Source organism: Venturia canescens, chromosome 3 (assembly GCF_019457755.1).
Source record: "Venturia canescens isolate UGA chromosome 3, ASM1945775v1, whole genome shotgun sequence".
Classification (NCBI taxonomy): Eukaryota; Metazoa; Arthropoda; class Insecta; order Hymenoptera; family Ichneumonidae; genus Venturia; species Venturia canescens.
The window spans coordinates 26,074,212-26,096,136 of NC_057423.1; the positions used below are offsets into that span (position 1 = coordinate 26,074,212).

A 21,925-nucleotide genomic window follows, 5' to 3' on the forward strand; every position below is an offset into this window, starting at 1 on the left:
GGGCCCCTAGTTTGCCGGTCACAATCTTGTAACCGGTTCCCCAGGGATCCTCGTTCACCTCCTCGCAAAGCTTCCTCCAGCATCGCGTCTTGCTGTCCCGTATTGCCTTCGTCAGCGTCTTCCGTGCTGTTTTGTATATGACCTGGAGGTTTTCCCTTTCGGGTCCGCCCCCAGCCCTCGTCACTCGTCGCCGATTTGCCAGGCAAATCCTGCGCAATTCGGCGATCTCGTCCGTCCACCAGTATTGTGGTCGTCTTTTCTGTGTCTGTCGTCGTTTCGGCATTGTGCTGTTGCACAAGCCGCCTATTAGTTTGGCCGTCTCGTCTGTCAGTCTCTCCGCCCTTTGCCGGCCAGTTAGCTCGGGGGGAATTTTCGTCATCGGAGCTGGTGCTGCCATCAACTCCTCAGAAAATTTTCGTCCGTCCAGTCTGTCAAGGTTCCACCGCGGGGGTTGGTGGGCTCTCGTTCGTCTCGTTTCTGTCCGTCCTGCCACTTCGAAGGTGATGTACTGGTGATCGCTGGCTGTATAGTCCTCGATCACCCGCCACCCCCTCAGCCGTGACAGGATACCGTCCGACGTCAGCGTCACGTCCGGGATGGAGTCTCCAAATCCCGGTCGTCTGTACGTCGGCGTATGTCCCGTATTGACCACTGCTAGGTCCAGCCTTGCGGCCATCTCCAGCAGCAGTCGTCCGCGTCTGTTCGTTTCCGTCATTCCCCACTCGATCGCCCTCGCGTTGAGGTCCCCCGCAACGACGACGTCCCCGGGCAGGTCCCTGATACCGTCTTCTAGTAGTGCCACCTTCCTCTCGAACTCGGCCGCGGTGCAGTTGGGTGTCAAGTAGACGCTGACGTAAGTGACAGCGCCGACTTTAGCCCAGACGTAATCGTCCCCGACACCGCGGTTAGAGACTCGGGATTGGGTGGCACCCCTTACCCAGATAGCTGTGGTCTCTGTCTCGTTCGTAATGTACGTCTGAGTCGTCCTTCTCCTGTATGGTTCACACAGGATCAGGACGTCCGCGTCGTGTTCGTCTGCTATCTGTGGTAGGAGCATGTCTGCGGTCCTACTTCGGTTCAGGTTTCCCTGAATCACTCTGTCCGTCTTCCGGCCTGCTTCCTGCACTCCTCCAGCGCGGCTCGGAACATGGCGCACCTGCCGGTTCCGGCAAGGTGCGCTACGTCCTTGTGCCCGGCCTCGGAGCACAGTGGACAGACCGGTTTGTTCTTGCAGTCCGTCGCGAGGTGTCCGGATGCACCGCACTTGCGGCAGCATTTCGTCCTGTCTGTGCCTTTGCATTCGGCCTTCACATGGCCGAAGCCCAGGCACCTGTAACATTTCGTCACCGTCAGTCGTTTCCGAACGCGGCAATGCACCCAGCCAATTCCGATCCGGCCGCGCCGAAGCAGCGCATCGGCTTCCCGCGAATCGAGTTCGCAGACCGCCATGTACTGCTCGGCACGGTTCGGACCGAAAATGTGAACTCGGAAGTCCACGTCTCGTCCCGTCTCTCGTCTCAGAGCGTCCGTCACGTCATCCGGAGTCGCAACGCAGTCCAGGTCCATGATCTCCAGTTGAACCTTGGAGGTCAGAGCCCTGACGCTGCCCGCTTCCCCTATTGCGTCCTGTATTTGTCGCTCAAATTCGTCGCGTTTGTCCGGCCTGCTTGCGTCCGCTTGTAGCTTCAGCAAGCACAAACCGTTTTTGGTCTTCCTCAGAGTCGTCACCTGCACGTGACTCTTCTTCGGATCCACCGTCGACCGTATCTTCCGTACTATGTCCGAGTACGTCATGTCCGTTCCCGGTTTGACGAGAACAGCCTTTCCCCGTTTCCGGGGGGCCGGGCCGCTCCCGTCAGCTCGGGTTGTTGCGTCTGTTTTCTTTTTTGTCTTGTCTTTCCGTGTCACAGTCTGCCAGTCTTTAGGCGGTCCCATTGTCGGAGGTCTCTTTTGGGAGGACTCCGGCGTTGTTCCGGTCGGCGAACGTTTTCGTTTCGTTCGTGGCGTCTCTTCGTTGTTGTCCGTTGCCGTTCCTGTGTTGTTGCTGTCCGGGAGACGTTCTCCCGAAGCTGTGTCCATCTGCGTGTGCAGCGCGATGTCCACAGTCTCGAGGATTGTCTTAATTCCCGTTTTGACTGTCATGTTCATGTTCTTTTGTACGTTCGCTGCTTCGGCCATTTTCGTCGCCGTCTCGTGTATGAGCCGGAGCAGTTCGGTAAGGTCTCCTTTGTTGTTTGCTGTCGTGGCTTTTTGTCTCGTCGTCAGTGCTGCATTGTCTACGGCAGAGGCGTAGCTTGCCGCGCTGCTGCCGCTAGACACGCTGTCCGTCCTTTGTCGTCTCGGTATATTCAGTAACGTCTTGTCCGTACTATTAGTCCGTGTCGTCCTCCTCGTCGCCGTGCACAAGGTGCGGCCCTCAAAATCCGTGCCGCTGCCCGTGGCCACCGGGGCTTTCACCCGATCGGAACCCGGGGTGGATTTCCCCTGAGAAGGGGTTACCACTTGAGGTATGTCCTTGTTTTGTTTGTGCATGTCCATTTTTTGTCTGTCCCGTCGTGCTACGGGTCCCTCGTGGTCGCGACTCCACGAACCGCGCTGGGACAACGCACGGACCCTGAGGTCCCCCCCCCCCCCCCCCCTGTGTGTTCTGTGTTCCCCCCTGTCGAGTGTGCGTGGGTGTGAGTGCCCGTGATGACAAACCGGGCTCCATTCACAGGGAGAGCCCGTTTATAGGGATCCCCTTCATTCGCTTTCGGGCGACTCCGTTTATAGGAGTCCCCGGACATTCGCTTTTCGGTAGGACCCGTTTATAGGGTCCCCGAGCATTCACGTCCCCGGTTTGTCGAAAGGCGTGTACGTGTGAATGTTTGTGTAGTGTGTGAGTGTGGGTGTGTGTGTGTGACCAGAGCCCTGTTAGCCGTGTGCAAAAGCACACGTTGCCCGCCCTGCACGTGAGAAATCTCGGACGTAGGGTTGGATTTTGCAGAGCATTTTTTTTTTTTTTTTTTTTTTTTTTTTTTTTCAAGGAGTTGCGGAAATCCTTTTTACGGATTCCATGTAGTCTTACGGACTACATGGGTATGTGGGACTCCCAAAAAAATAGGCCTACCCACTAAAACCGCCACCTCCTTGTTGTCCTTCCCCCCAGCCAGGGACTATGTTGATATTACTTCTGACTGGGGGTTCTGTCTGTGTTCGTTCGTCCGTTCTGTCCCGCCGTTATCGTCACGTCGCGTCACTCCGTCTGCTCAGTCATCCGTCAAGCAGCCGTCCGCGTTCTTACGTCGCAGTATCGTTTCCGTGTAGGTGGCGACTAAGCGCCACCATTCGGGTTCGTGCAGCATTACCCCGACGATATTCTCCGGGGTAATACTGCCAACTGTTATTTCCAGTTCTTGTCTCTGTCTCGTCCAGCGGTCACACACGAAAAACGTGTGTTCCGCGTCGTCTCGTTCATGTCCACAGTACTTACAGTCAGGTGTCCGTACTCTGTTCATTGTGTGGAGGTACCGTCGGAAGTAACCATGCCCCGTCAAGAGCTGGGTAACGTAAAAATTCACGTCCCCGAACTTCCTTCCGAGCCACGGCCTCAGGTCCCGTATAAGTCGTCTCGTCCAGTTGCCATCGTTTCCGTTTGTCCACCGTCCTTGCCAAGTGTCTATCGTCCTTTCGCGCTCGGCAATTGCCGCGTTCTTCCGTCCTATGTCCGCGCTGCTCCCGTAGACCCTCTTACGCTCAAACGCAAGGAGATCCACGGGAATTACGCCCGCCACCACCAGAAAAGCTTGTGCAGAGACTGTCCGGTAGGAGCAAGCGATTCGCAGCGCTCCTTGTCGCTGTACCATCGTCATCGTCTTGCAGTACTTCTTTGTCTTCAGGGAGTCTGCCCAGATCTCCGCACCGTACAGGAGGATCGAGTGAGCTGTCGCCATTAACAGTCGCCGTTTCCCCGGTCTCGGTCCCGTCGTATTTGCCATCAGGCGGCTCAAGGACGCTATCCTCTCTGCCGCCCTCTGGGCCGTCTTCTGTATGTGAGGCCAGAAGGCATTATTTTTATTTTCAGGTATATAATTCGTATTGCATTTTTCAAAAATCATCAACGGAATCAATTCGAGTACCAAAAAAATTCAGTATTTCTTCAAGGTGAGCTAGAATTTTTTGGAATTTCAAGAATGTTAATAGCTTGTTAAACACAAAAAAAAATCTGCTCACTACGGATGATGATTTAAAATTTTTACATGTTATCACGGTGTTTTTAGATTTTTTATTTAAAAAATGGCGTTTTTACCAAAATATTTTTGTTTGCAGTAAAGCATGTTTCGAAAAATTTTAAAAAATAATGAGGGTATATTTTATTTAGACTCAATGCGATCATATGAAAAAAAATCAAAGAAATCCGGGAGGGTCAAGGTCACGGGATTACACACTTAGGTTATAATACCTCACATATATTCTCTACATTTTTTTCATCTGTTTTTGTCAAATCCTAAATTAGTGATATTGACACCTTAGTAATACCACAGGTATTCAATTTTATATATTTAGGAATCTGTTTCCAATCTGTTTTGTTATTGTATAAGGGTATCTCAGCGAATTAGCTTCATTTGGTGTAAGATTGTGGATTCTTCATGTGCATTTTTTGGAAAGTTTTTTGAATTTTGGAAAGTTTTCACTTTCCAAAATTTTTATTGAGCACTAGAAAAAATAATCTAAAGGAGTTGATCGGACTGATAGTGTTCAATAAACCGATTGTTATAGTTTTCTGACGTTCCGGAAAACTACGAGACAACCTATCTATCGTTATCACGACGGGGCGCACGGGTTTTGGCTCTGGGTCATCGACAGCTTCGCCCGGGAATAACACACCAGGAAATTCGAGATATGTCCCGAGACGAGCTCGAGCAGAACCTCAAATTCGTCGGCTTTATTAGCATCAACTGTCCCCTAAAGCCTGATTCTAAGTCTGCAATAAAAGAAATATTGAATGCGTCACACTCAGTTGTCATGATCACCGGTGACAATCCTCTGACAGCTTGTCATGTTAGTCGTGAATTGGAATTTACGAAGAAGGATATAACTCTTATATTGACGAGATTTGGTTCGGATTGGTATTGGCAAAGTGTCGATCAAACAAAAAGGATACCACTGGACGCTGGAAACGTTGGCACTAGAGGGAAAGAAATCTGGAATCAATACACCCTCTGTATGACTGGTGAAGTATGTTTATTCAATGCAACACCAATTGTTATTTACAAATTTTTGCACATGCCGTGTAGTCTAACCATTGGAAAGTTTTCCGGGAGTTTTGAAAATTAGTGACTTCATAGATTTCGACCAAAAACAGTTTTTTGGCAATATCTTTTTTCCGACTCATTTTACCGTGAAAATAGTTGTTAACAAGTTAAACTAGAGAAAATGAATTACAATTTATATGCTTACTATTTTTCCGTAAAATCTATAGTTTCAGAGTACGAGGGCTGTAAGCCAAGATACATTCGCACTGACAAGCGTTTTTCATGTATTGCCGAAAAATATTTCACTATGCATTGAAAACCCGGTCTCCCACTGTCTTCTCCACAAATCTCTACGGAGATTTGGCGTGAGAATTTCGTGTAAAATGTGTCAGAAGAAAACCGGCTGCGCCATTGTTTAGTGAATAGTTCTAAACCATAAACTTCCCCTAGGAAAAAAAAGGTTGGGACAAGTACATTGATGGCCCCTCGTTTGCTGATAATTCTATCCATAAAAAGAACTTTAAACAAAAGTGTTTTTTAACTTAAAACTTAAACTAAAACTTGAAACTTTAAACAAAAGTTTTTTTTTAATAGTCAAAAAATTATTTTATACAAAAAAAATACAAAACAATTCGAAAAAAATTTCACAAATCTTGAAAAAACATTATCTTTAAAAAAAAACTAGTCTGCATCTATTTATTTAAGTGTCAAAAGAATCAAATAACAAGTAAAAAATAAAAAAACCGAAAAATCGCGCTTGAAATCATGTCAGAAATCGATGCCTCATTCTTCTTATTTAATTCGAACAGCTAAATCAATTTAAAAAAATTCCATCTAATTTATGTGCAGCATTAAAATTTATTATATCAATTCAAGGCCAAGTATATTCTAAAAAGTAAAAAAGGCACGCCAAGTATTAAAAAGTCGCGACCGTAGTTTTAAATGATTTTCTATTTTTGCATTGTCAATAAAAAAATATGAAAAAATTATTAACTATGAAAAATCATGAGATCTATTGTAACATATACAGTGAATGAATTACGTTTCTTGTAGGAATTCAGAACTTTGAAAATAAAAAAAAAATGAGATCATTTTTTAACGTAGCCAAGTACAGTGAATGAAAGAAGGTTCCTGTGGAATTCATTCGTGTACACTTTTAGCCCTAAGCACTCACTTCTTCAGGAAAATTTTCCAGCAAGCGTCGCAGAGCAACAAAGGATTCCAGAATGATTCTGCAATTTTTAAGAAATTATCATCTGCTTTTATGCTAGCTCAGGTTATAAACTTAAAACATTTTACACAATATGATACAAGAACCTTTTATAAAGAAAAGCGCAAATACGTGTACAAGTGCATACGTTGTATTTATGCGATGTACTGCACAAATTCATTGTCACTATTACACACAAACTTGGCGTGCATGGTTTTCAATCGGAAGCTCGGCGAAGGAATGCCGCATCCGACCATATATTTGAAGAAAACTTAAAAACCATAAACTTCTCCTAGGGAAAACAAAGGTTGGGACAAGTACATTGATGGTCTCTCGTTTGCCGATAATTCCACACATAAAAAAAAACTTCGAACAAAATTTTTTTTTAATTATAAAAAAAATTATTTCTTAAAAAAAATACAGAACAATTCGCAAAAAATTTCACAAATCTTGAAAAAACGTTATATTAAAACAAAAAACTAATCTGTATCTATTTTTTAAAGTATCAAAAGAATCAAATAACAAGTAAAAAAAAAAACCGAAAAATCGCGCTTGAAATCATTTTGGAAACCGATGCCTCATTCTTCTTATTTGATTCGAACAGCTAAATCAATTGAAAAAAATTCCATCTAATTTATGTGCAACATTAAAATTTATTATATCAATTCGAGGCCAAGTATTTTCTAATGAATTGAAAAAAGTTACCATTTGAATTACGTGCAGCACTAAAATTTATGATATCAATCGGTGGAGAAGTATTTTATTAGTAACTCCAAATTTTGACATTATTGAATTGTTCTAAGAAGCTTTCAAATCCAAAAGAATCACATGCAAGCTAGTCATTTCTTACTATATGGTGGCAGAGACTTATAAGAAAATCGATTCTTCTCAGACTTTCAGGATCCTCTGGTATTATTCACAAAATTCGACGTCGATTGGATCGATACAAATTATGTTTAAATATGTGTTAAAAGTACTTTTTTGTTCCATGATATTAACATATGGATTAGCTTCGTCTTTGATCTTTTTATGAATGAGCAATTTGAATAGAAAGTGATGGGCCGGACAAGTACTTTTAACACGTATTTAAAAATAACTTGTACCGATCCAATCGACGTCGAATATGTAGTGAATCATACCAGGGGATCCTGAAAGTCGGAGAAGAATCGATTTTCTTATAAATCTCTACTATCATAAAGTGAAAAATGACTTCACCTTTGATGTGATATTTTGGATTAGCCATTTTCTCAAAAAGTTATGGGCAGGAAGATTTCGGTTTCCTTATACGTTTCTACTGTCGAATTGTAACTCAGTCAGGACTCCTTGGGCCGGAAGAGTATTCTCAACTCGAAATTAACCACAGTTTTATATGTGCTGGTTATTAAAAAAATGGGTGGCATTGTTCTTCTATATAATTGCTTAAAAGCAAGATTTTGTAACTTTTATGGTTATCGATCTTTTAGTAATTTAGCTAAAACGTTCTGAGGCAGACGAGTATTCTCAAAGCCCATTAGAACATGATTTCACAACGGCTAAAATTCAATAATTTAGTTGACTATTTAGTAAGTTAAAATCTTCGTAATTTTTTTTGTTTGTAATTTTTTGTTATTATAACTTTTTGTGTTTGCGATTTTTTGTGTTTTTGTTTTTCTTTTGTTTATCATTTGATTATTTGTAATTTTTAACCCTACACCTCATGTGTCTTTTTTCATACCCTCAACCTCATGACCGGGGTTTGAACGCACCTCATTCTTTTTCTGCTTATAAATCCGGTCCTACGATGCTAAACTGACTTTATCCTACACCATTTTCTTCGTTTTTTTAAAACGAAAAGAATGATTTACGATAAAACTAATTTCAATTGAATTTATATATTAAAAAATCCGTCGATAATCAGTCGATAATGTCGCTTGTTAGGACGGGAGCGTAGTTTGAAGTTCGCGTGGGGTGTGCTCACACCCCAGTCATGCGTTCTTGGGTTAATCTTCTTTAAATATATTACATTTGTATTTTTTCGGTTCTCAATGCAATGTACTTTTCACTTTTGCACTTATTTGACAACGTTCAGTTCCTTTAAGCGGAACGTCTTGAGATTACGTATTTCCATATCACAGGTTCGAGGTTATTCATTAATGCATTTGAGATGGTCATTTGAGACGTCATTTTTGTGAATTATTTTGTAATAATTATTTGGAAGGAAGCGTGTTTTTACGAGGTTCGATATTCTTTTGAATGATAATGAAGAAGGTTTTTCATAAAGTGTATGATGAGTTTGGTTTTTGGATAGTTTTTTTAGAAGCAGACTTATACTCGGACAATACCTTTTACAATTTCAAGAAACAATGTATGATTTTATTTTTTGAGGGTTCAATCATTTTTTCTTGAGCTGCTATGACGAGCTTGTAGTTTTTTATAGGTGTTCAATTTTTTTTGAGCATAGATTTTCATACGTTGTAATGAATTAATATTTGACGAGGGCTGTCCAGGGGACATAAATGTACTTGTCTTCAGTTTTTCACAGCATTCATGCTGTATTTCATGTTTATTTGCCGACTTTTTGTGCACCGTGAACTTGAAATTTAACAAGATATTAAAAAATCGAAATCATGATAGTGAAGACCGGTTCATCTCTTCTTTATATTACGACAATATATAGATGTGATCTGTTATCGTTGATTTATTTCTCAATTTGTTCTAAGAAAAACGCATAACTATTTTTGGCGTTTCTCGGCCAACTTCTTTTCTCGACCTTAGTATCATCCAGAGATCGTCAAAAAAAAATTTTTTCATTTTTAATTTTTACATTGATCAAAAATGCACATTGGGAAAATAATTATTATCAGTTGATTAAAAATTTAAATCAGTCATTATTTCAAAATACATTATCAATTGAAAAACCAATTTCTAATTGATGAAGGAGATATTACCAATTGACCAACCAATTTCTAATTAATAAAGGTGATATTGCCAATTGACGAAAATTTTTCAATTGATCCAAAATATTCTGTCAATTGATCATATAAAATTCAATTTTAGAGACATTTTTGACCAATTGGTAGATCATACATTGTCTGGTTTACGCATACATAGTATGCGATACGTTCGTGAAGATCTTCGACGCTTAGGTCTGCGGCTCCATGATTTTCGATGTCTAGTTATTTTTCTCCATGGTTTCCGATGTCTAGGTCGACGGTTTCATGTTTTTCGATGTCTAGGTCGACGGATCCATGGTTTCTGATGTCTAGTTCGATGGATCCATGGTTTCCGATGTCGAAGTCGACGGATCCATGGCTTTCGATGTTGACAGGTCGACAGCTCTATGGCTTTCGATGGCTAGGTCGACACTTTTGATTTTCGAAATTATGGAAATCTGACATCGGAATTGTGCTCAGCAGTCACAAAAACTCTCGAGAAATAATTACAGGTCAATGGGATTGATTTTAAGAAAGTCCTACAAGATATTATATTCGACACTTTAAATTTTTGAAATTTTAATCATTCGACATCAGATTTCTGCTCAGCGACCCCGGAAATCTTTCAGTAACAAGTTTCGGGCCAATTGCATTGTTGTTCAAGAATTCGTTCGAAATATCAGATTCATCACTTCGAATTTTTGAAATTTAGAAAAGTCGGCGGCAGATTCGTGTTCAGCGACACCAAAAACCTCTGAATAACAAGTTTCAGGCCAGTTGGATCAATTTTTCAAAAAGTGGTTTGGAATATAAGATCCGCCATTTTGAATTTTCGAAATCTAGGAAATCTGATACTGGAATTGCGCTCAGCAGCCCCAAAAACCCCCGATCTCCATCAATCTATCGTATTCCATATCTAAATTGTATCGCTCATTATCGATAAATATATAATCATTTAACAGCATTGTGGGCGAATTGACGAAGAACGATCCGGCCTTCATAGATTGACCAAAAACTTTTTATTTAATGGACAAATTTACGTCATTTGGCAAAACATTCTCCATCAATTGGAAAATTTCCGTCAATTGGCAATACATTTTTCATTAGTTGTCAATAATTTCCATAATTGATCATTTCATTTCCACAAATTTAAACTGTTCAATCAATTGAGACTCGACTAACGGTAACTTCCAAATTCTCAAGCATTTTGCAATACCCCCTGTCCAATTACTACTTTTTCAAGAAAATAACAATAGTGTTCTTCGTGATTCTAATTTTCGGACAATTAATAATAACTATCAAAATTCGTGGCAAAAAAATTATTGGGGCTGATATCTGCTTTGACATCGAAAACAATGGAGCCACGGACCTAGACCTGGAAAACCATGAATCTGTCGACCTAGACATCGGAAACAATGGACTCGTCGACCTAGACATTGAAAACCATGGGGAAATATACCTAGACATCGAAAACCATGGAGAAATATGCCTAGATATCGAAAACCATGGAGAAATATACCTAGACATCGAAAACCATGAAGCCGTCGACATAGACATCGGAAACCATGGACCCGTCGACCTAGACATCGGAAACTATGGAGAAATATGCCTAGATATCGAAAACCATGGAGAAATATACCTAGACATCGAAAACCATGAAGCCGTCGACATAGACATCGGAAACCATGGACCCGTCGACCTAGACATCGGAAACCATGGAGAAATATGCCTAGATATCGAAAACCATGGAGAAACATACCTAGACATCGAAAACCATGAAGCCGTCTACCTAGACATCGGAAACCATGGACCCGTCGACCTAGACATGGAGAACCATGGAGAAATATACCTAGACATCGAAAATGGAACAATATGCCTAGATTTCGAAAACCATGGAGAAGTATACCTAGACATCGAAAACCATGGAGCAATATGCTTGGATATCGAAAACTATGGAGAAATATACCTAGACATGGAAAACCATGAAGCCGTCGACTTAGACATCGAAAACCATGGATCAGTCGTCCTAGACATCGAAAACCATGGAGCCGTCGACCTAAGTACAATTTCACATCCGCATTCTCACCAGCACTTCTCAAAAAAATAGAATTGGAATTTGAGTTTAAAACACCACTAACACAACATCATGCTCACGATATCTTTAGTATATAAAAAATTTATGATTACTAAATGATTATTGAATTAAAATACAACTAACACAGTTACTGCGCACTCAAATCAGGGAGCTTTCACATCACGATCACGATCACAATATATATAGGTGTCATCCATGGTCACCATGTTAGGTCAACTTGGACACTGACGGCGTTCCAACCTCATTATTCCATGCACATAATAGAAATGTCAGACACGGAAATATATAGGTATACAAAATATGTTTGGAACCAGATATCCCTAGTTTTTGAAACAAATAAACATCAAAAATGAGTGCGAAAAAATGCACAATTTTCTGATGAAATTAAAAAAATAATAATTAATATCTTTCGAATGCGTTGAGCTACAGAGTTGCAAGAGGTCGCAATCGATGGAAAAAAATAAATAAAAAATACGTCAAGTTGAAATATCCTATGAAATTCTGTGATTATTTTTTTATTGAAGAAAGAAATTTTCGAAACAAGTAGAAAAGCGATGGCTCCTGTAAAGAGTCTCTGGCAGCGACGTCATAAATGTACTTGTCTTTGAGTCACTACCGCGACTCTAGATGAATTATCATTAAATACTTGGCCTCGAATTGATATTATATGTTTTAATGCTGAGCGTAACTTATAGATGGAAATTTTTTTCAATTGATTTTAAAAAATTTTTCATTTTGGTTTTTCGTTTTTTTTCTTACGTTTTATTAGAATTTTTTGACACTTCAAATAATAATTACGATTTGGATTTTTTTTATTGTAATGTTGTTTCATGATTTGTGAAATTTTTTTCGAATTTTCGTGTGGAAATTATTTACAGTTGGTTCAATAATTTTTTGAATGCAATTTTAATACTTCTCGTTAAATACTTGTTTCACTTTTTGTTGTATGTCAATCGATAGTATCGGGTTTATTTTCAACTGGTCCGACTCATTTTCTTTTGGTGAGGATATTTCAATATTTGCTATATTCGCTGTTTCGTTATCGTATTCGGTAGTCGATTCCTTTAACCCAAGTCCAAATATTTTTAAGGCATCACGACCCAAAATAACCGGAGATATCATCGTCGAATCCGGGACTACCATTAGTTTCGCTCTTTGTGATTTTCCATTCATTTGTATATCGAAATAAACTGAACCAAGAATGGTTATCCTACTGTTGTTAATACCTTGAAATTTATCGGTTTGATCGTTAGCAACGTCGATTACGTCTCCGGGAACGTATTTTAATTTTACAAGACTAATGGGACTCCCGGTATCTAGTAAAGTTAACAATTCGATAGATTTCATTTCCCCGCTAGGATACATAGTGTAAACAACGTTTTTATGATACTCATCGCCTTCGGGCATTGGACATACATTGTTGACCTGGGTTGGTTTGTGCGGGCAGTCCCGTGCGTAGTGGCCGAATTTATCGCAAACAAAGCAAGAAATCTCTCTCTTTGGGAGCTCGGGACACTGAGGTTTCAGATGGCCTTCCTTTTGGCAATGAAAACATTTCGGTGTCGGGCGAGGATCCGTTGTATCTGCGTGCGTGCTTCTACTCTGGCCGACCGACGCTGGTGGTTACCTTTGCGTGGTCCTGTAGTTATAATCGTGTCTATTGCCGCCTTTTCCCTCTCCCTTGACTGAACGAAGCGAGATTTTTTCAAAGGCCTCTAGCATTGAAGTTTTGTTGTCGAATTGTTGCATTCTCGCCTGATCCTGGAGTCGCATGTCTGGGATCCCATCGATAACATAGTCGATTATCTCGTCCTCCGGTACTCCTACTCGATTCGCCAGTATGACCTTGTCGTGATGATAATCACTGAAAGTTTCCCCACTTTTCCATGTTCTGCTCTCGAATTGTCGGCGTAGAGCAACTTTGTTTGGTCGATGATCGAACATTATTCGCATTTCTTCCAATAACTGTTCGAGACTCATCTCGACATGCTCAGGTTTTGAGTGGAACCAATCGAGGGCCTTGCCCTTGAGCCTCGATCCCGCCAAAATTCTACTCGCGCAGTCGTCCAGGTCGTATGAGGTTTTCAATAATTGTAACTGCTTTACCCAGTTCGAAAAGGCGCTTTGGGTTCCATTGAACTCGCTCAGGAGATCCGAAAAGACTTTAATGTTCGTTTTTGATTGTCTTTCGACAGTTGCCGGGGATGTGCTCCCCCGAAGTAGTTCGAGTTCGCGTCGTGCTAGCTCGAGTTCACGTTCCATGAGATCACGCTCTCGCCTTAATAAATCGATCTCCCGTTGAGTATTTATCGCTGGTTCAGGGCATGGAAGGTCGTTTCGTGATGATGGTTCGCCTGATGGGCTCGACGATTCCTCAAAATCCTGTCTCCACTCACCACTTGGATCATTCTCTTGTAATCGAGCGATTAGTTCGATTTTTGTACCGGCGGAAGGGAGTCCTCGTTCCTGAAGCTTCGCTTTCAGTTGGAGAACCGTCAAGTCTCCCGGTTCCTTCATAATATGTTGTTATCGAAAACTCAGCGCTTGAGCGAACAGCTACTGCCCACAGCGTTCACAACTACGCACACTGACTATCGCCGTATATTCCTGTGAGTCGCTACACTCTTACAGCAAGTTCGATATGTACTAATCGGCCGCGCCTATACGCGATTCGTTTGAGATTGTGTGCTCCTTATTGTCTGTCTCTCTCTTTCGCTCTCCGAGCGAGAGTCAAAATAAACCGAGTCTCCGAAAGTACGTAAACAGCACCACATAAATCACGCCCGGATCACGTGGTTTCGAATTTGTCGGTTAGTCGTCACGTTTTAAAATAATTTAACTCCGATGAAGGTACTTGGCGTTCCGTTCCCAGCCTTCTTTTCACACAAATTAGATCGCTTGAAGAAAAAAATGTCTTTTTTTTCCTTTTTGCCGACAGTCCGTTCTCAGCTTCGCGATCTTCGCGATCCCAATAACGATGTTTCAAATCCTCACCCCCTTTCTCTCAGCCACGTCCGTTAGGCCGGAGTCTCCTCTGGCTCTACAACACCTCAAAAAAAAGAGATGAAACGCGCTTTCGATAATTACCATAAAATTCGCATCAAAGTCGCGACCGAACTTGCGAGATTACCACGACTATTTCGCTTCGATTTCCCCGAATTCGCACGCCGTCGATAATTACGTAATATCGAACCACGTTTTTCACTTTTTTGACACCACGAGTTTTCCGAGATCCCGACTGAGTATTCTTTTCCCCCTCTTTTTTTTTTTTTTTGAGGGGCTTTAATTGTCTTAATCCCACTTCTGAGATTTGTAAGGAATATTAAGGTCGTAGAAATAAAGAAACTGAGAAACGGGGAAAATGGCCGATTTATTTGGGCTTATCCAGTATTGGTGATCTCCACACGGGATCTCTGGTCGAACTGTCTCCGAAAATCTACACGGCCGATAATCCGGCCTCGGTCGTCAATACACATACCAAGCATATTTCACACACGCAAAACCACACACGAATACATACACACACACACACACATGCATACAGCACTCGGTCTCGCTCTGGTCAACTATATACATTTATGCCTATATAACGTTGTTGTAAGCCTGAATGAAAATTGTTAATTGTTTTGTAAACTGATTTAATTTTTTGTCCCACTCTTATTCGTGGTTTTTTTGGATACTAAAGCTTTCAATTTGTCAAATAATGAGCTCAATTACGTAATATTACGAGCTCAATCTCACTACTCTTGTTGTTTCATTTTTTTCACATATTTTTTATTTGAAAATGCAATCTTCATAACTCTCTCACTTTCTTTCGTATTTCCTTTTAATCTTAGTGTAAAACAAATTGTGTTAAAAATCCTTGATTCCATTTTCGACATCGATTTAAGGCTGTGAGGGTGGTTTTTGCCTTCCTAAACAAGCAATAACGAAAGAAAGTTTGGTTTGGATGACTATTAACAATGGTTTAAAAACAGAGCTGTCAAAAACCTAGGGATCAAGGCTTCTTTATTCAGAGAGAATAAAAATTCATCATTGATTGATGGATTATTTTTATTCCATTTCTACTTCCGATTTGTCGAGTTCTTGTATCTTCCTTATTTAAAGAAACCACAAGAGAAAACAAGGGGGTTGAAAGAAATGGTGTTTCGAAATGTAAAACATGTCTAAAAAAAATAAGACATCATTAATAATCGACAGAGTGACGTCGCAATATTGAGGAATTAAGCTCAGTATTGAACAGATTTTTTTCCATGAATATGGACACTCCAACGTGAATAGGGACAAGTAAATTAAAAAAAAGCTCTGTATCAGTGTAATGAACAATCACTAATGTTGATACATGCTTTCGGCAACACTAGCAGTGTTCTTATGCTTGTGGAACACTCACATTTTTCAGTTTTCCATTTTTTCGGATGTTTCACATTGCATGCCTCTCCCATCGATCGAATAATAAAGAACAACGGAGCCGTTGTGTACTGTTGCCGGCAGACAGGACACGTTGAGTTTGGCCAGGCATACTCCTCAACGTCGATCACGAACAGGTTATTGTGGATATTTGCTGCATTTATTTCTTTCATGCGCTCAAAACACCTCTCGCAAAAAGTAAGGTGCCCGCATGGAACAAAAGCCATGATTGGTGCAGCTCCCATACATCCACGACACGACCTGATGCGGAAACTTAAATTTTCTTCCCGAGGCGGATTTGCGGATACTACTGGTCCGATGCGGTCTTCGATCAATAGGTGAGGAATTCCGATTTCCCTGTAGATCGGCGGCTCGTCGTACTGAGGATGCACTTGCCGGTTGGTCTCTTCAGCTACTTCGTTATTAAGAAGTCGTTCATGAACCACTGGCGGTATCTGAGCTTCAGGTTGTCCGATGAAATTCATATACAAAATTATATCAGTTTTTACTGAAACATTTTACATCGGATAACTTTAGTCCGAGGGGTAATGGTACATACCTATACGTTTCCTGTAGGAATTCAGAATTTTCGAATTACAAAACAAATGAGATCATTTTCTACGTTCGCGGACAATTCACCGAATACTATTCATCGAATGACAATTCGTCGAATACTATTCATCGAATGGAAAATTCGTCGAATGAAAAATTCGTCGAATGGAAAATTCGTCGAATGGAAAACTCATCGAATGGACAATTCACCGAATGCAAAAGTCATCGAATGGAAAATTTGTCGAGCGATAACGAAAATGACTATATCGTAGCGGAAAAATAATTTTTTTTTTTAATCAATATTTTTTTCAGACTGCTCACTCAATGTACCACTCTTAGAACTACCCAGAGCCAACGACGTGGACGTGGTGGTTTCTGGCTCCATTTATTTTTTTTTTATTTTTTTTCAATTTGAAATTTTTTTTTTAAATTAAACAAATTTTTTTTTTCAATATTTGTTGTTCCTTAGATCGTGTGATTTTGAAAATTTTTTTTTCTTCTTGTTTTTTTGAGTTCTTAGTTAACTTTGTTAGAACTTTATTTGAATTCTGTAATATCGTGAAACTATAAATTATATCAAATGAACGAAATATCTTTTTCGATGACTTTGTGAACAAAATACTTTAGTTTGTCTTTTTCAATTTTTTTTTATTCTTCTGTTTTGTCTTTGTTGGGTAATGTATTTTCTTGATCGAGTTGTCGATAAAGTATAGATTGGGATATTTATTCGGACTTTTTCCCGTTATTTGAATTGTAAATTATACTCGTTATATTAATTATTACTCGTTATGATCATACTTGAAATTGAAAAAATAATATTTTTCCTCGGTATTTTTAATTAGATAAATCCAAAGAAATATGACATCTAGTATGAAATTTTCGTCGTTCTACTAGATTGTCAAATTTAGAATGACAAGTGATTGGCGATGGCTCTCAAATATTTCAACTTGTCTCTAAATAATGGTTGGTTATATTTTTCCACAATTTTCAAACTTCCGATCAGATGCCATATGGAAGGATTTTTTCTTTTAACAATTTCATTGAATCCTCGATGCCATCCCTCAATATTATTATTAGTCCGTGGAAGATCCGCCTCACAGGCATCATACTGGTTCCAATATTTGATCGCTATCTTTCCGGATCTACGGTTTCCTCTGCGATCGATGCGACCGATATACTGTTCTTCGAACGAAAAAATGAAATTATCCAGATCACCATCTGGATTAGGAAACACCTCTTCAACAAGCCGGTCGAACAAATTTTCCACATCGTCAGCAGGAACAAAAGCCAGCGCAGCAAAATATTTTATTTTTTGTGCAAACTCTTCGTCAGTGTCATACCGAATCTTCATATTATGAGCTGATATTTTTCTGTACAATGCTTGATTGAAATGGAAATTACAGAATCTAACTGTAATATCGGGAAAAACGTCTTTGAGTGCTCGAGCAGCAGCTAGTTCCATATCAATAAGGATCGATGATGGTTCCAAATTGGGCTTGGCATTTTTTATAGCTCGCAGCATCTCACAATAAAATGATGTTGATTTCCCAGACAGCAGTACGAAAATCAATGGAATGATGCGGTCTTCGATTCTTGCGTGGATTGTGTATAATTGTGAGAACAATGTAGGACACGCATCAAAAGTACCATCGGCGAACCAATGTTCAGCTGTGGCCAACAAGTCCAGATTTTCTTCTGTTCCGAAAATAATTATTCGATCTTCGATGGCTCCTTTATCCCAAATCAGGAAATTTTCTTTTTTTTCAGTTTCTCTATATTGAGGAGGTAGTATCAAACTTTCGCGACTTGGCGGGTTTGGGAGATTTTTTTCGTCGGAACGATTGTTCCGTAACATTTTTTTTAGTGAACTAGTCGAAGGCATTTCCGCCACAACGCTGTCGGGAATTTCCGAAGCAGCACGGGAAACAATCTCGTGATTACTTTCCGTTGTCGATTTTGCGCAATCTTTGAGGGCCTGGACGATTTTTTCTTTCATCACAAAAGCTGCATTACCGCCATGATTGTGGACACCCTCTTTGACAACATTGTCAGCGTTGGTGATGACTCGTCCACGACAATGCTTATCTCCATAGTCAATGCATCGCCAATAAATGTTTCCGTTTGTTTCATGTTTTTTATCACGATGATACAGAAAACCATTTAACAATAGTCTATCTTTATCCTTTTCACTCTTTATGAACTCAAGCGGCATTTTATTATTTTTGACAAAATCCCTTGAACTACTTTAAGATAGCCACCGTCATATATAAACGGGCACTCGATGCCAAAAGTCGTGAATTACGGCACTATTGCACACGCTTGTTTTCCTTATGCAGGAATGGTATTCAACTTTTCTAGAGTGTAGGAAACACAATCTCTGCATAGAGTAGTCTGCTTTCCATATAGTACTGTAGAAAATGTGCAGCGATGAACCTCTAGCTCTTCAATTCTAGTATAAGTAACTACTCCTTCCTGAAAAAATCGTATGAGAATAAATTGTTGTTTTATAATAGAGTAGAGGTAGTGTACTAAGGTAGATGTGCTTTAAGTCTCTAAATCGATATTCAGATGCAAAGGTCGCCCGAACTTAAGCATTTGGCATGCGTATTCGGGAACGATCACGTTCTTTGGCATCCGGAATAACCGTGGATTAATTATATGCGGTCTTGGCAAAATGGAAAAAAATTGATATTGTGGTTTTGTTGAGAGAATCAAAACATTTTGCAAATTATTCGTTTTAAGTGATTTACATAACTGTAGCTTACAATATCAGTGATGCGTTTGAGGACAATTCACCAATACTATTCATCGAACTATTCAACATATACGATTGACCGAATTTAAATCGTGGAATGGAAAATCTTCGACAGGAAAACTCGTTGAACTAGAAATTCATCATATGAAAAATGTATGATAATCAAAATGACTGAAACACAAATGAAAATATCACTTGATCCAAACAAATGCAGACACTACGATTTAGGGAATACGGATACGGTAGGGTAGGAGTGTGCTTTATAGAGATGCACTGTGGGGCTTCTACGTGCAAGCAGTACGTTTAGGCAAGAACGTTTTGGGGCGGGGACGTTTTGTAACCGAAGATTCTACTCGTCGAAAAAAAACGAAATCGCACCATGAAACACTAACACCGACCCCATTTTTTTGTGCTAAATAACCGTAAAGGGATTGAACGCGGGCGTTGGGGGTCGCAGGGGGCGGAGCCCCCAGCGGGGGGTTCGGGGGGCGGAGCCCCCCAAGAATTACTATTAAAATCTTAAAGTAATCATCCTCGTATTCCTTTTTCAGATTTTTCATCAGAGTCTAATGTGCAAATGTTATTATTCTTGCAAATTGACCGTACAAGGGAACAGCCGCGTCTAGCAGAGTAAACAATATTTATTAAACAATAGTTCAACGATGTTTTTATTCATATTTCAGTCATGTTCATTATCTTTTGGTAAACTGTTCAATGCTTTTCCATTCGATGAATTTTCCATTCCATGAATTGTCCTTTCGATGAATTGTCCATTCGGTGAAAAGTATTCGATGAATTGTCTTTCGATGAACTGTTATTCGGTGAAAGTTCCGCAAATCCATTTTCTAACGTAGCCAAGTAAAGTGAATGAATTAAGGTTCCTGTGGAATTCATTCGTGTACACTTTTAGCCCTAATCACTCACTTCTACAGGAAAATTTTCCAGCAAGCGTAACAGAGCAACAAAGGTTTCTAGAATGATTCTGCAACTATTAAGAAATTATCATCTGCGTTTATGCTAGCTCGGGTTATAAACTTAAAACATTTTACACAATATGATACAAGAACCTTTTATAAAGAAAAGCGCAAATACGTGTACAAGTGCATGCGTTGTATCTATGCGATGTACTGCACAAATTCATTGTCAATATTACACACAAACTTGGCGTGTATGGTTTTCAATCGGAAGCTCGGGAAGAGAAAATTGTTCAAATTTACTATGAAAACAATAATTAATTAGTATTGTATGAACGATTGTGAAAAAACCGATCCCCCAATAAAATAAGAGAGGCCCTGTTATATAATGATTTAGTATACAATATAGATGGGTGAAATTTATGGATAAAATTGAACAATGAAACGAACCGATAAAGAAATGAAACGAATCAATCCCTTTATATGCCTTTATCTTGTACGGATAGATACGGCCATGTTTTCATGCCCATACGCATTCTAATTTATCCACGCGTGACTTTCACTCGTTTGTTCGTACACTCATTTTTTTACCAAATGGGCACATGATTGGATGAATTACACCAGTACTGAAATGGATGAACAAAGGAGTAAGCTGTGTAAAAATTGATTTGAGAAAAGTAAACGCGTTGAATAGGAAGCATTTGGAGTAATGAATTTATCAGTCGAACTAGTCGAGAATGGATATTTTTCTTTATGTACACAGCGCGGGATCTCACGTCGAATTACTCAATGAAATATTGGATGGAAAGGGATGGCAAATTAAAAAACAATTACATTAGTCGATATTCAAGTTTTCTCCAAATATATGGTCGGATGAGGCATTCCTTCGCCAAGCTTCTGATTGAAAACCATGCACGCCAAGTTTGTGTGTAATATTGACAATGAATTTGTGCAGTACATCGCATAGATACAACGCATGCACTTGTACACGTATTTACGCTTTTCTTTATAAAAGGTTCTTGTATCATATTGTGTAAAATGTTTTAAGTTTATAACCGGAGCTAGCATAAAAGCAGATGATAATTTCTTAATAATTGCAGAATCATTCTAGAAACCTTTGTTGCTCAGTTACGCTTGCTGGAAAATTTTCCTGAAGAAGTGTGAGTGGTTAAGGCTAATAGTGTACACGAATGTATTCCACAGGAACTTTAATTCATTCACTTCACTTGGCTACGTTAGAAAATGATTTCATTTTTTTTGTATTTCGAAAATTCTGAATTCCTACAGGAAACGTAATTCATTCACTGTATATGATACAATAGATCTCATACTTTTCCATAGTTGATAATTTTTTCATATTTTTTGCATAAAGTTCCGAAGAGCCCATATGCGCGATTGACTTGGGATTTGGTACCCTTATGTTTTTGGCCATTCTGAGCATGAATCTGACAATTAACCCCTTCACTGTGAGTGACACGTATAGGGGCAAAAAAAAGTCGTGCCATTTTTGTGTCATGACACGTATAGGGGCATTTGAAAAAAAACATATTTCTACTGCACCGATTCGATTGAAATTTGGTACACTATGGTTTTTGGAGTCGCTGATTACGAATTCAACATCAGATTTTCAAAATTCAAAATGGCGGATCCAATATGGCTGACGCAAATTCGAAAAATGGTTTGAATTCGACGAAAGTGAGTACCTCATGGTTTTTGGGGTCGCTGAATTCGAATTTTACATCAGATTTTCAAAATTCAAAATGGCGGATCCAATATGGCGGACGCAAATTCGAAAAATGGTTTGAATTCGACGAAAGTGAGTACCTTTATTCTTAGTCCTTCTTCT

General features: G+C 40.0%; 1 protein-coding gene across 5 annotated transcripts in view; it reads left to right on the top strand.

The window, feature by feature from the left end:
* Window positions 1-21,925, top strand: part of LOC122408124 (endoplasmic reticulum transmembrane helix translocase) — a 326,148-nt gene that overhangs the window by 104,063 nt on the left and 200,160 nt on the right. For 4 of the 5 annotated variants that reach the window (XM_043414736.1, XM_043414735.1, XM_043414737.1 and 1 more), the window contains one exon: window positions 4,759-5,217. The exons of the other annotated variant lie outside the window; for it this stretch is intronic. In XM_043414736.1, coding sequence (XP_043270671.1) covers window positions 4,759-5,217 — 459 coding nt within the window. The remainder of the gene's footprint in view (window positions 1-4,758; window positions 5,218-21,925) is intronic. 5 annotated transcript variants of the gene reach the window in all.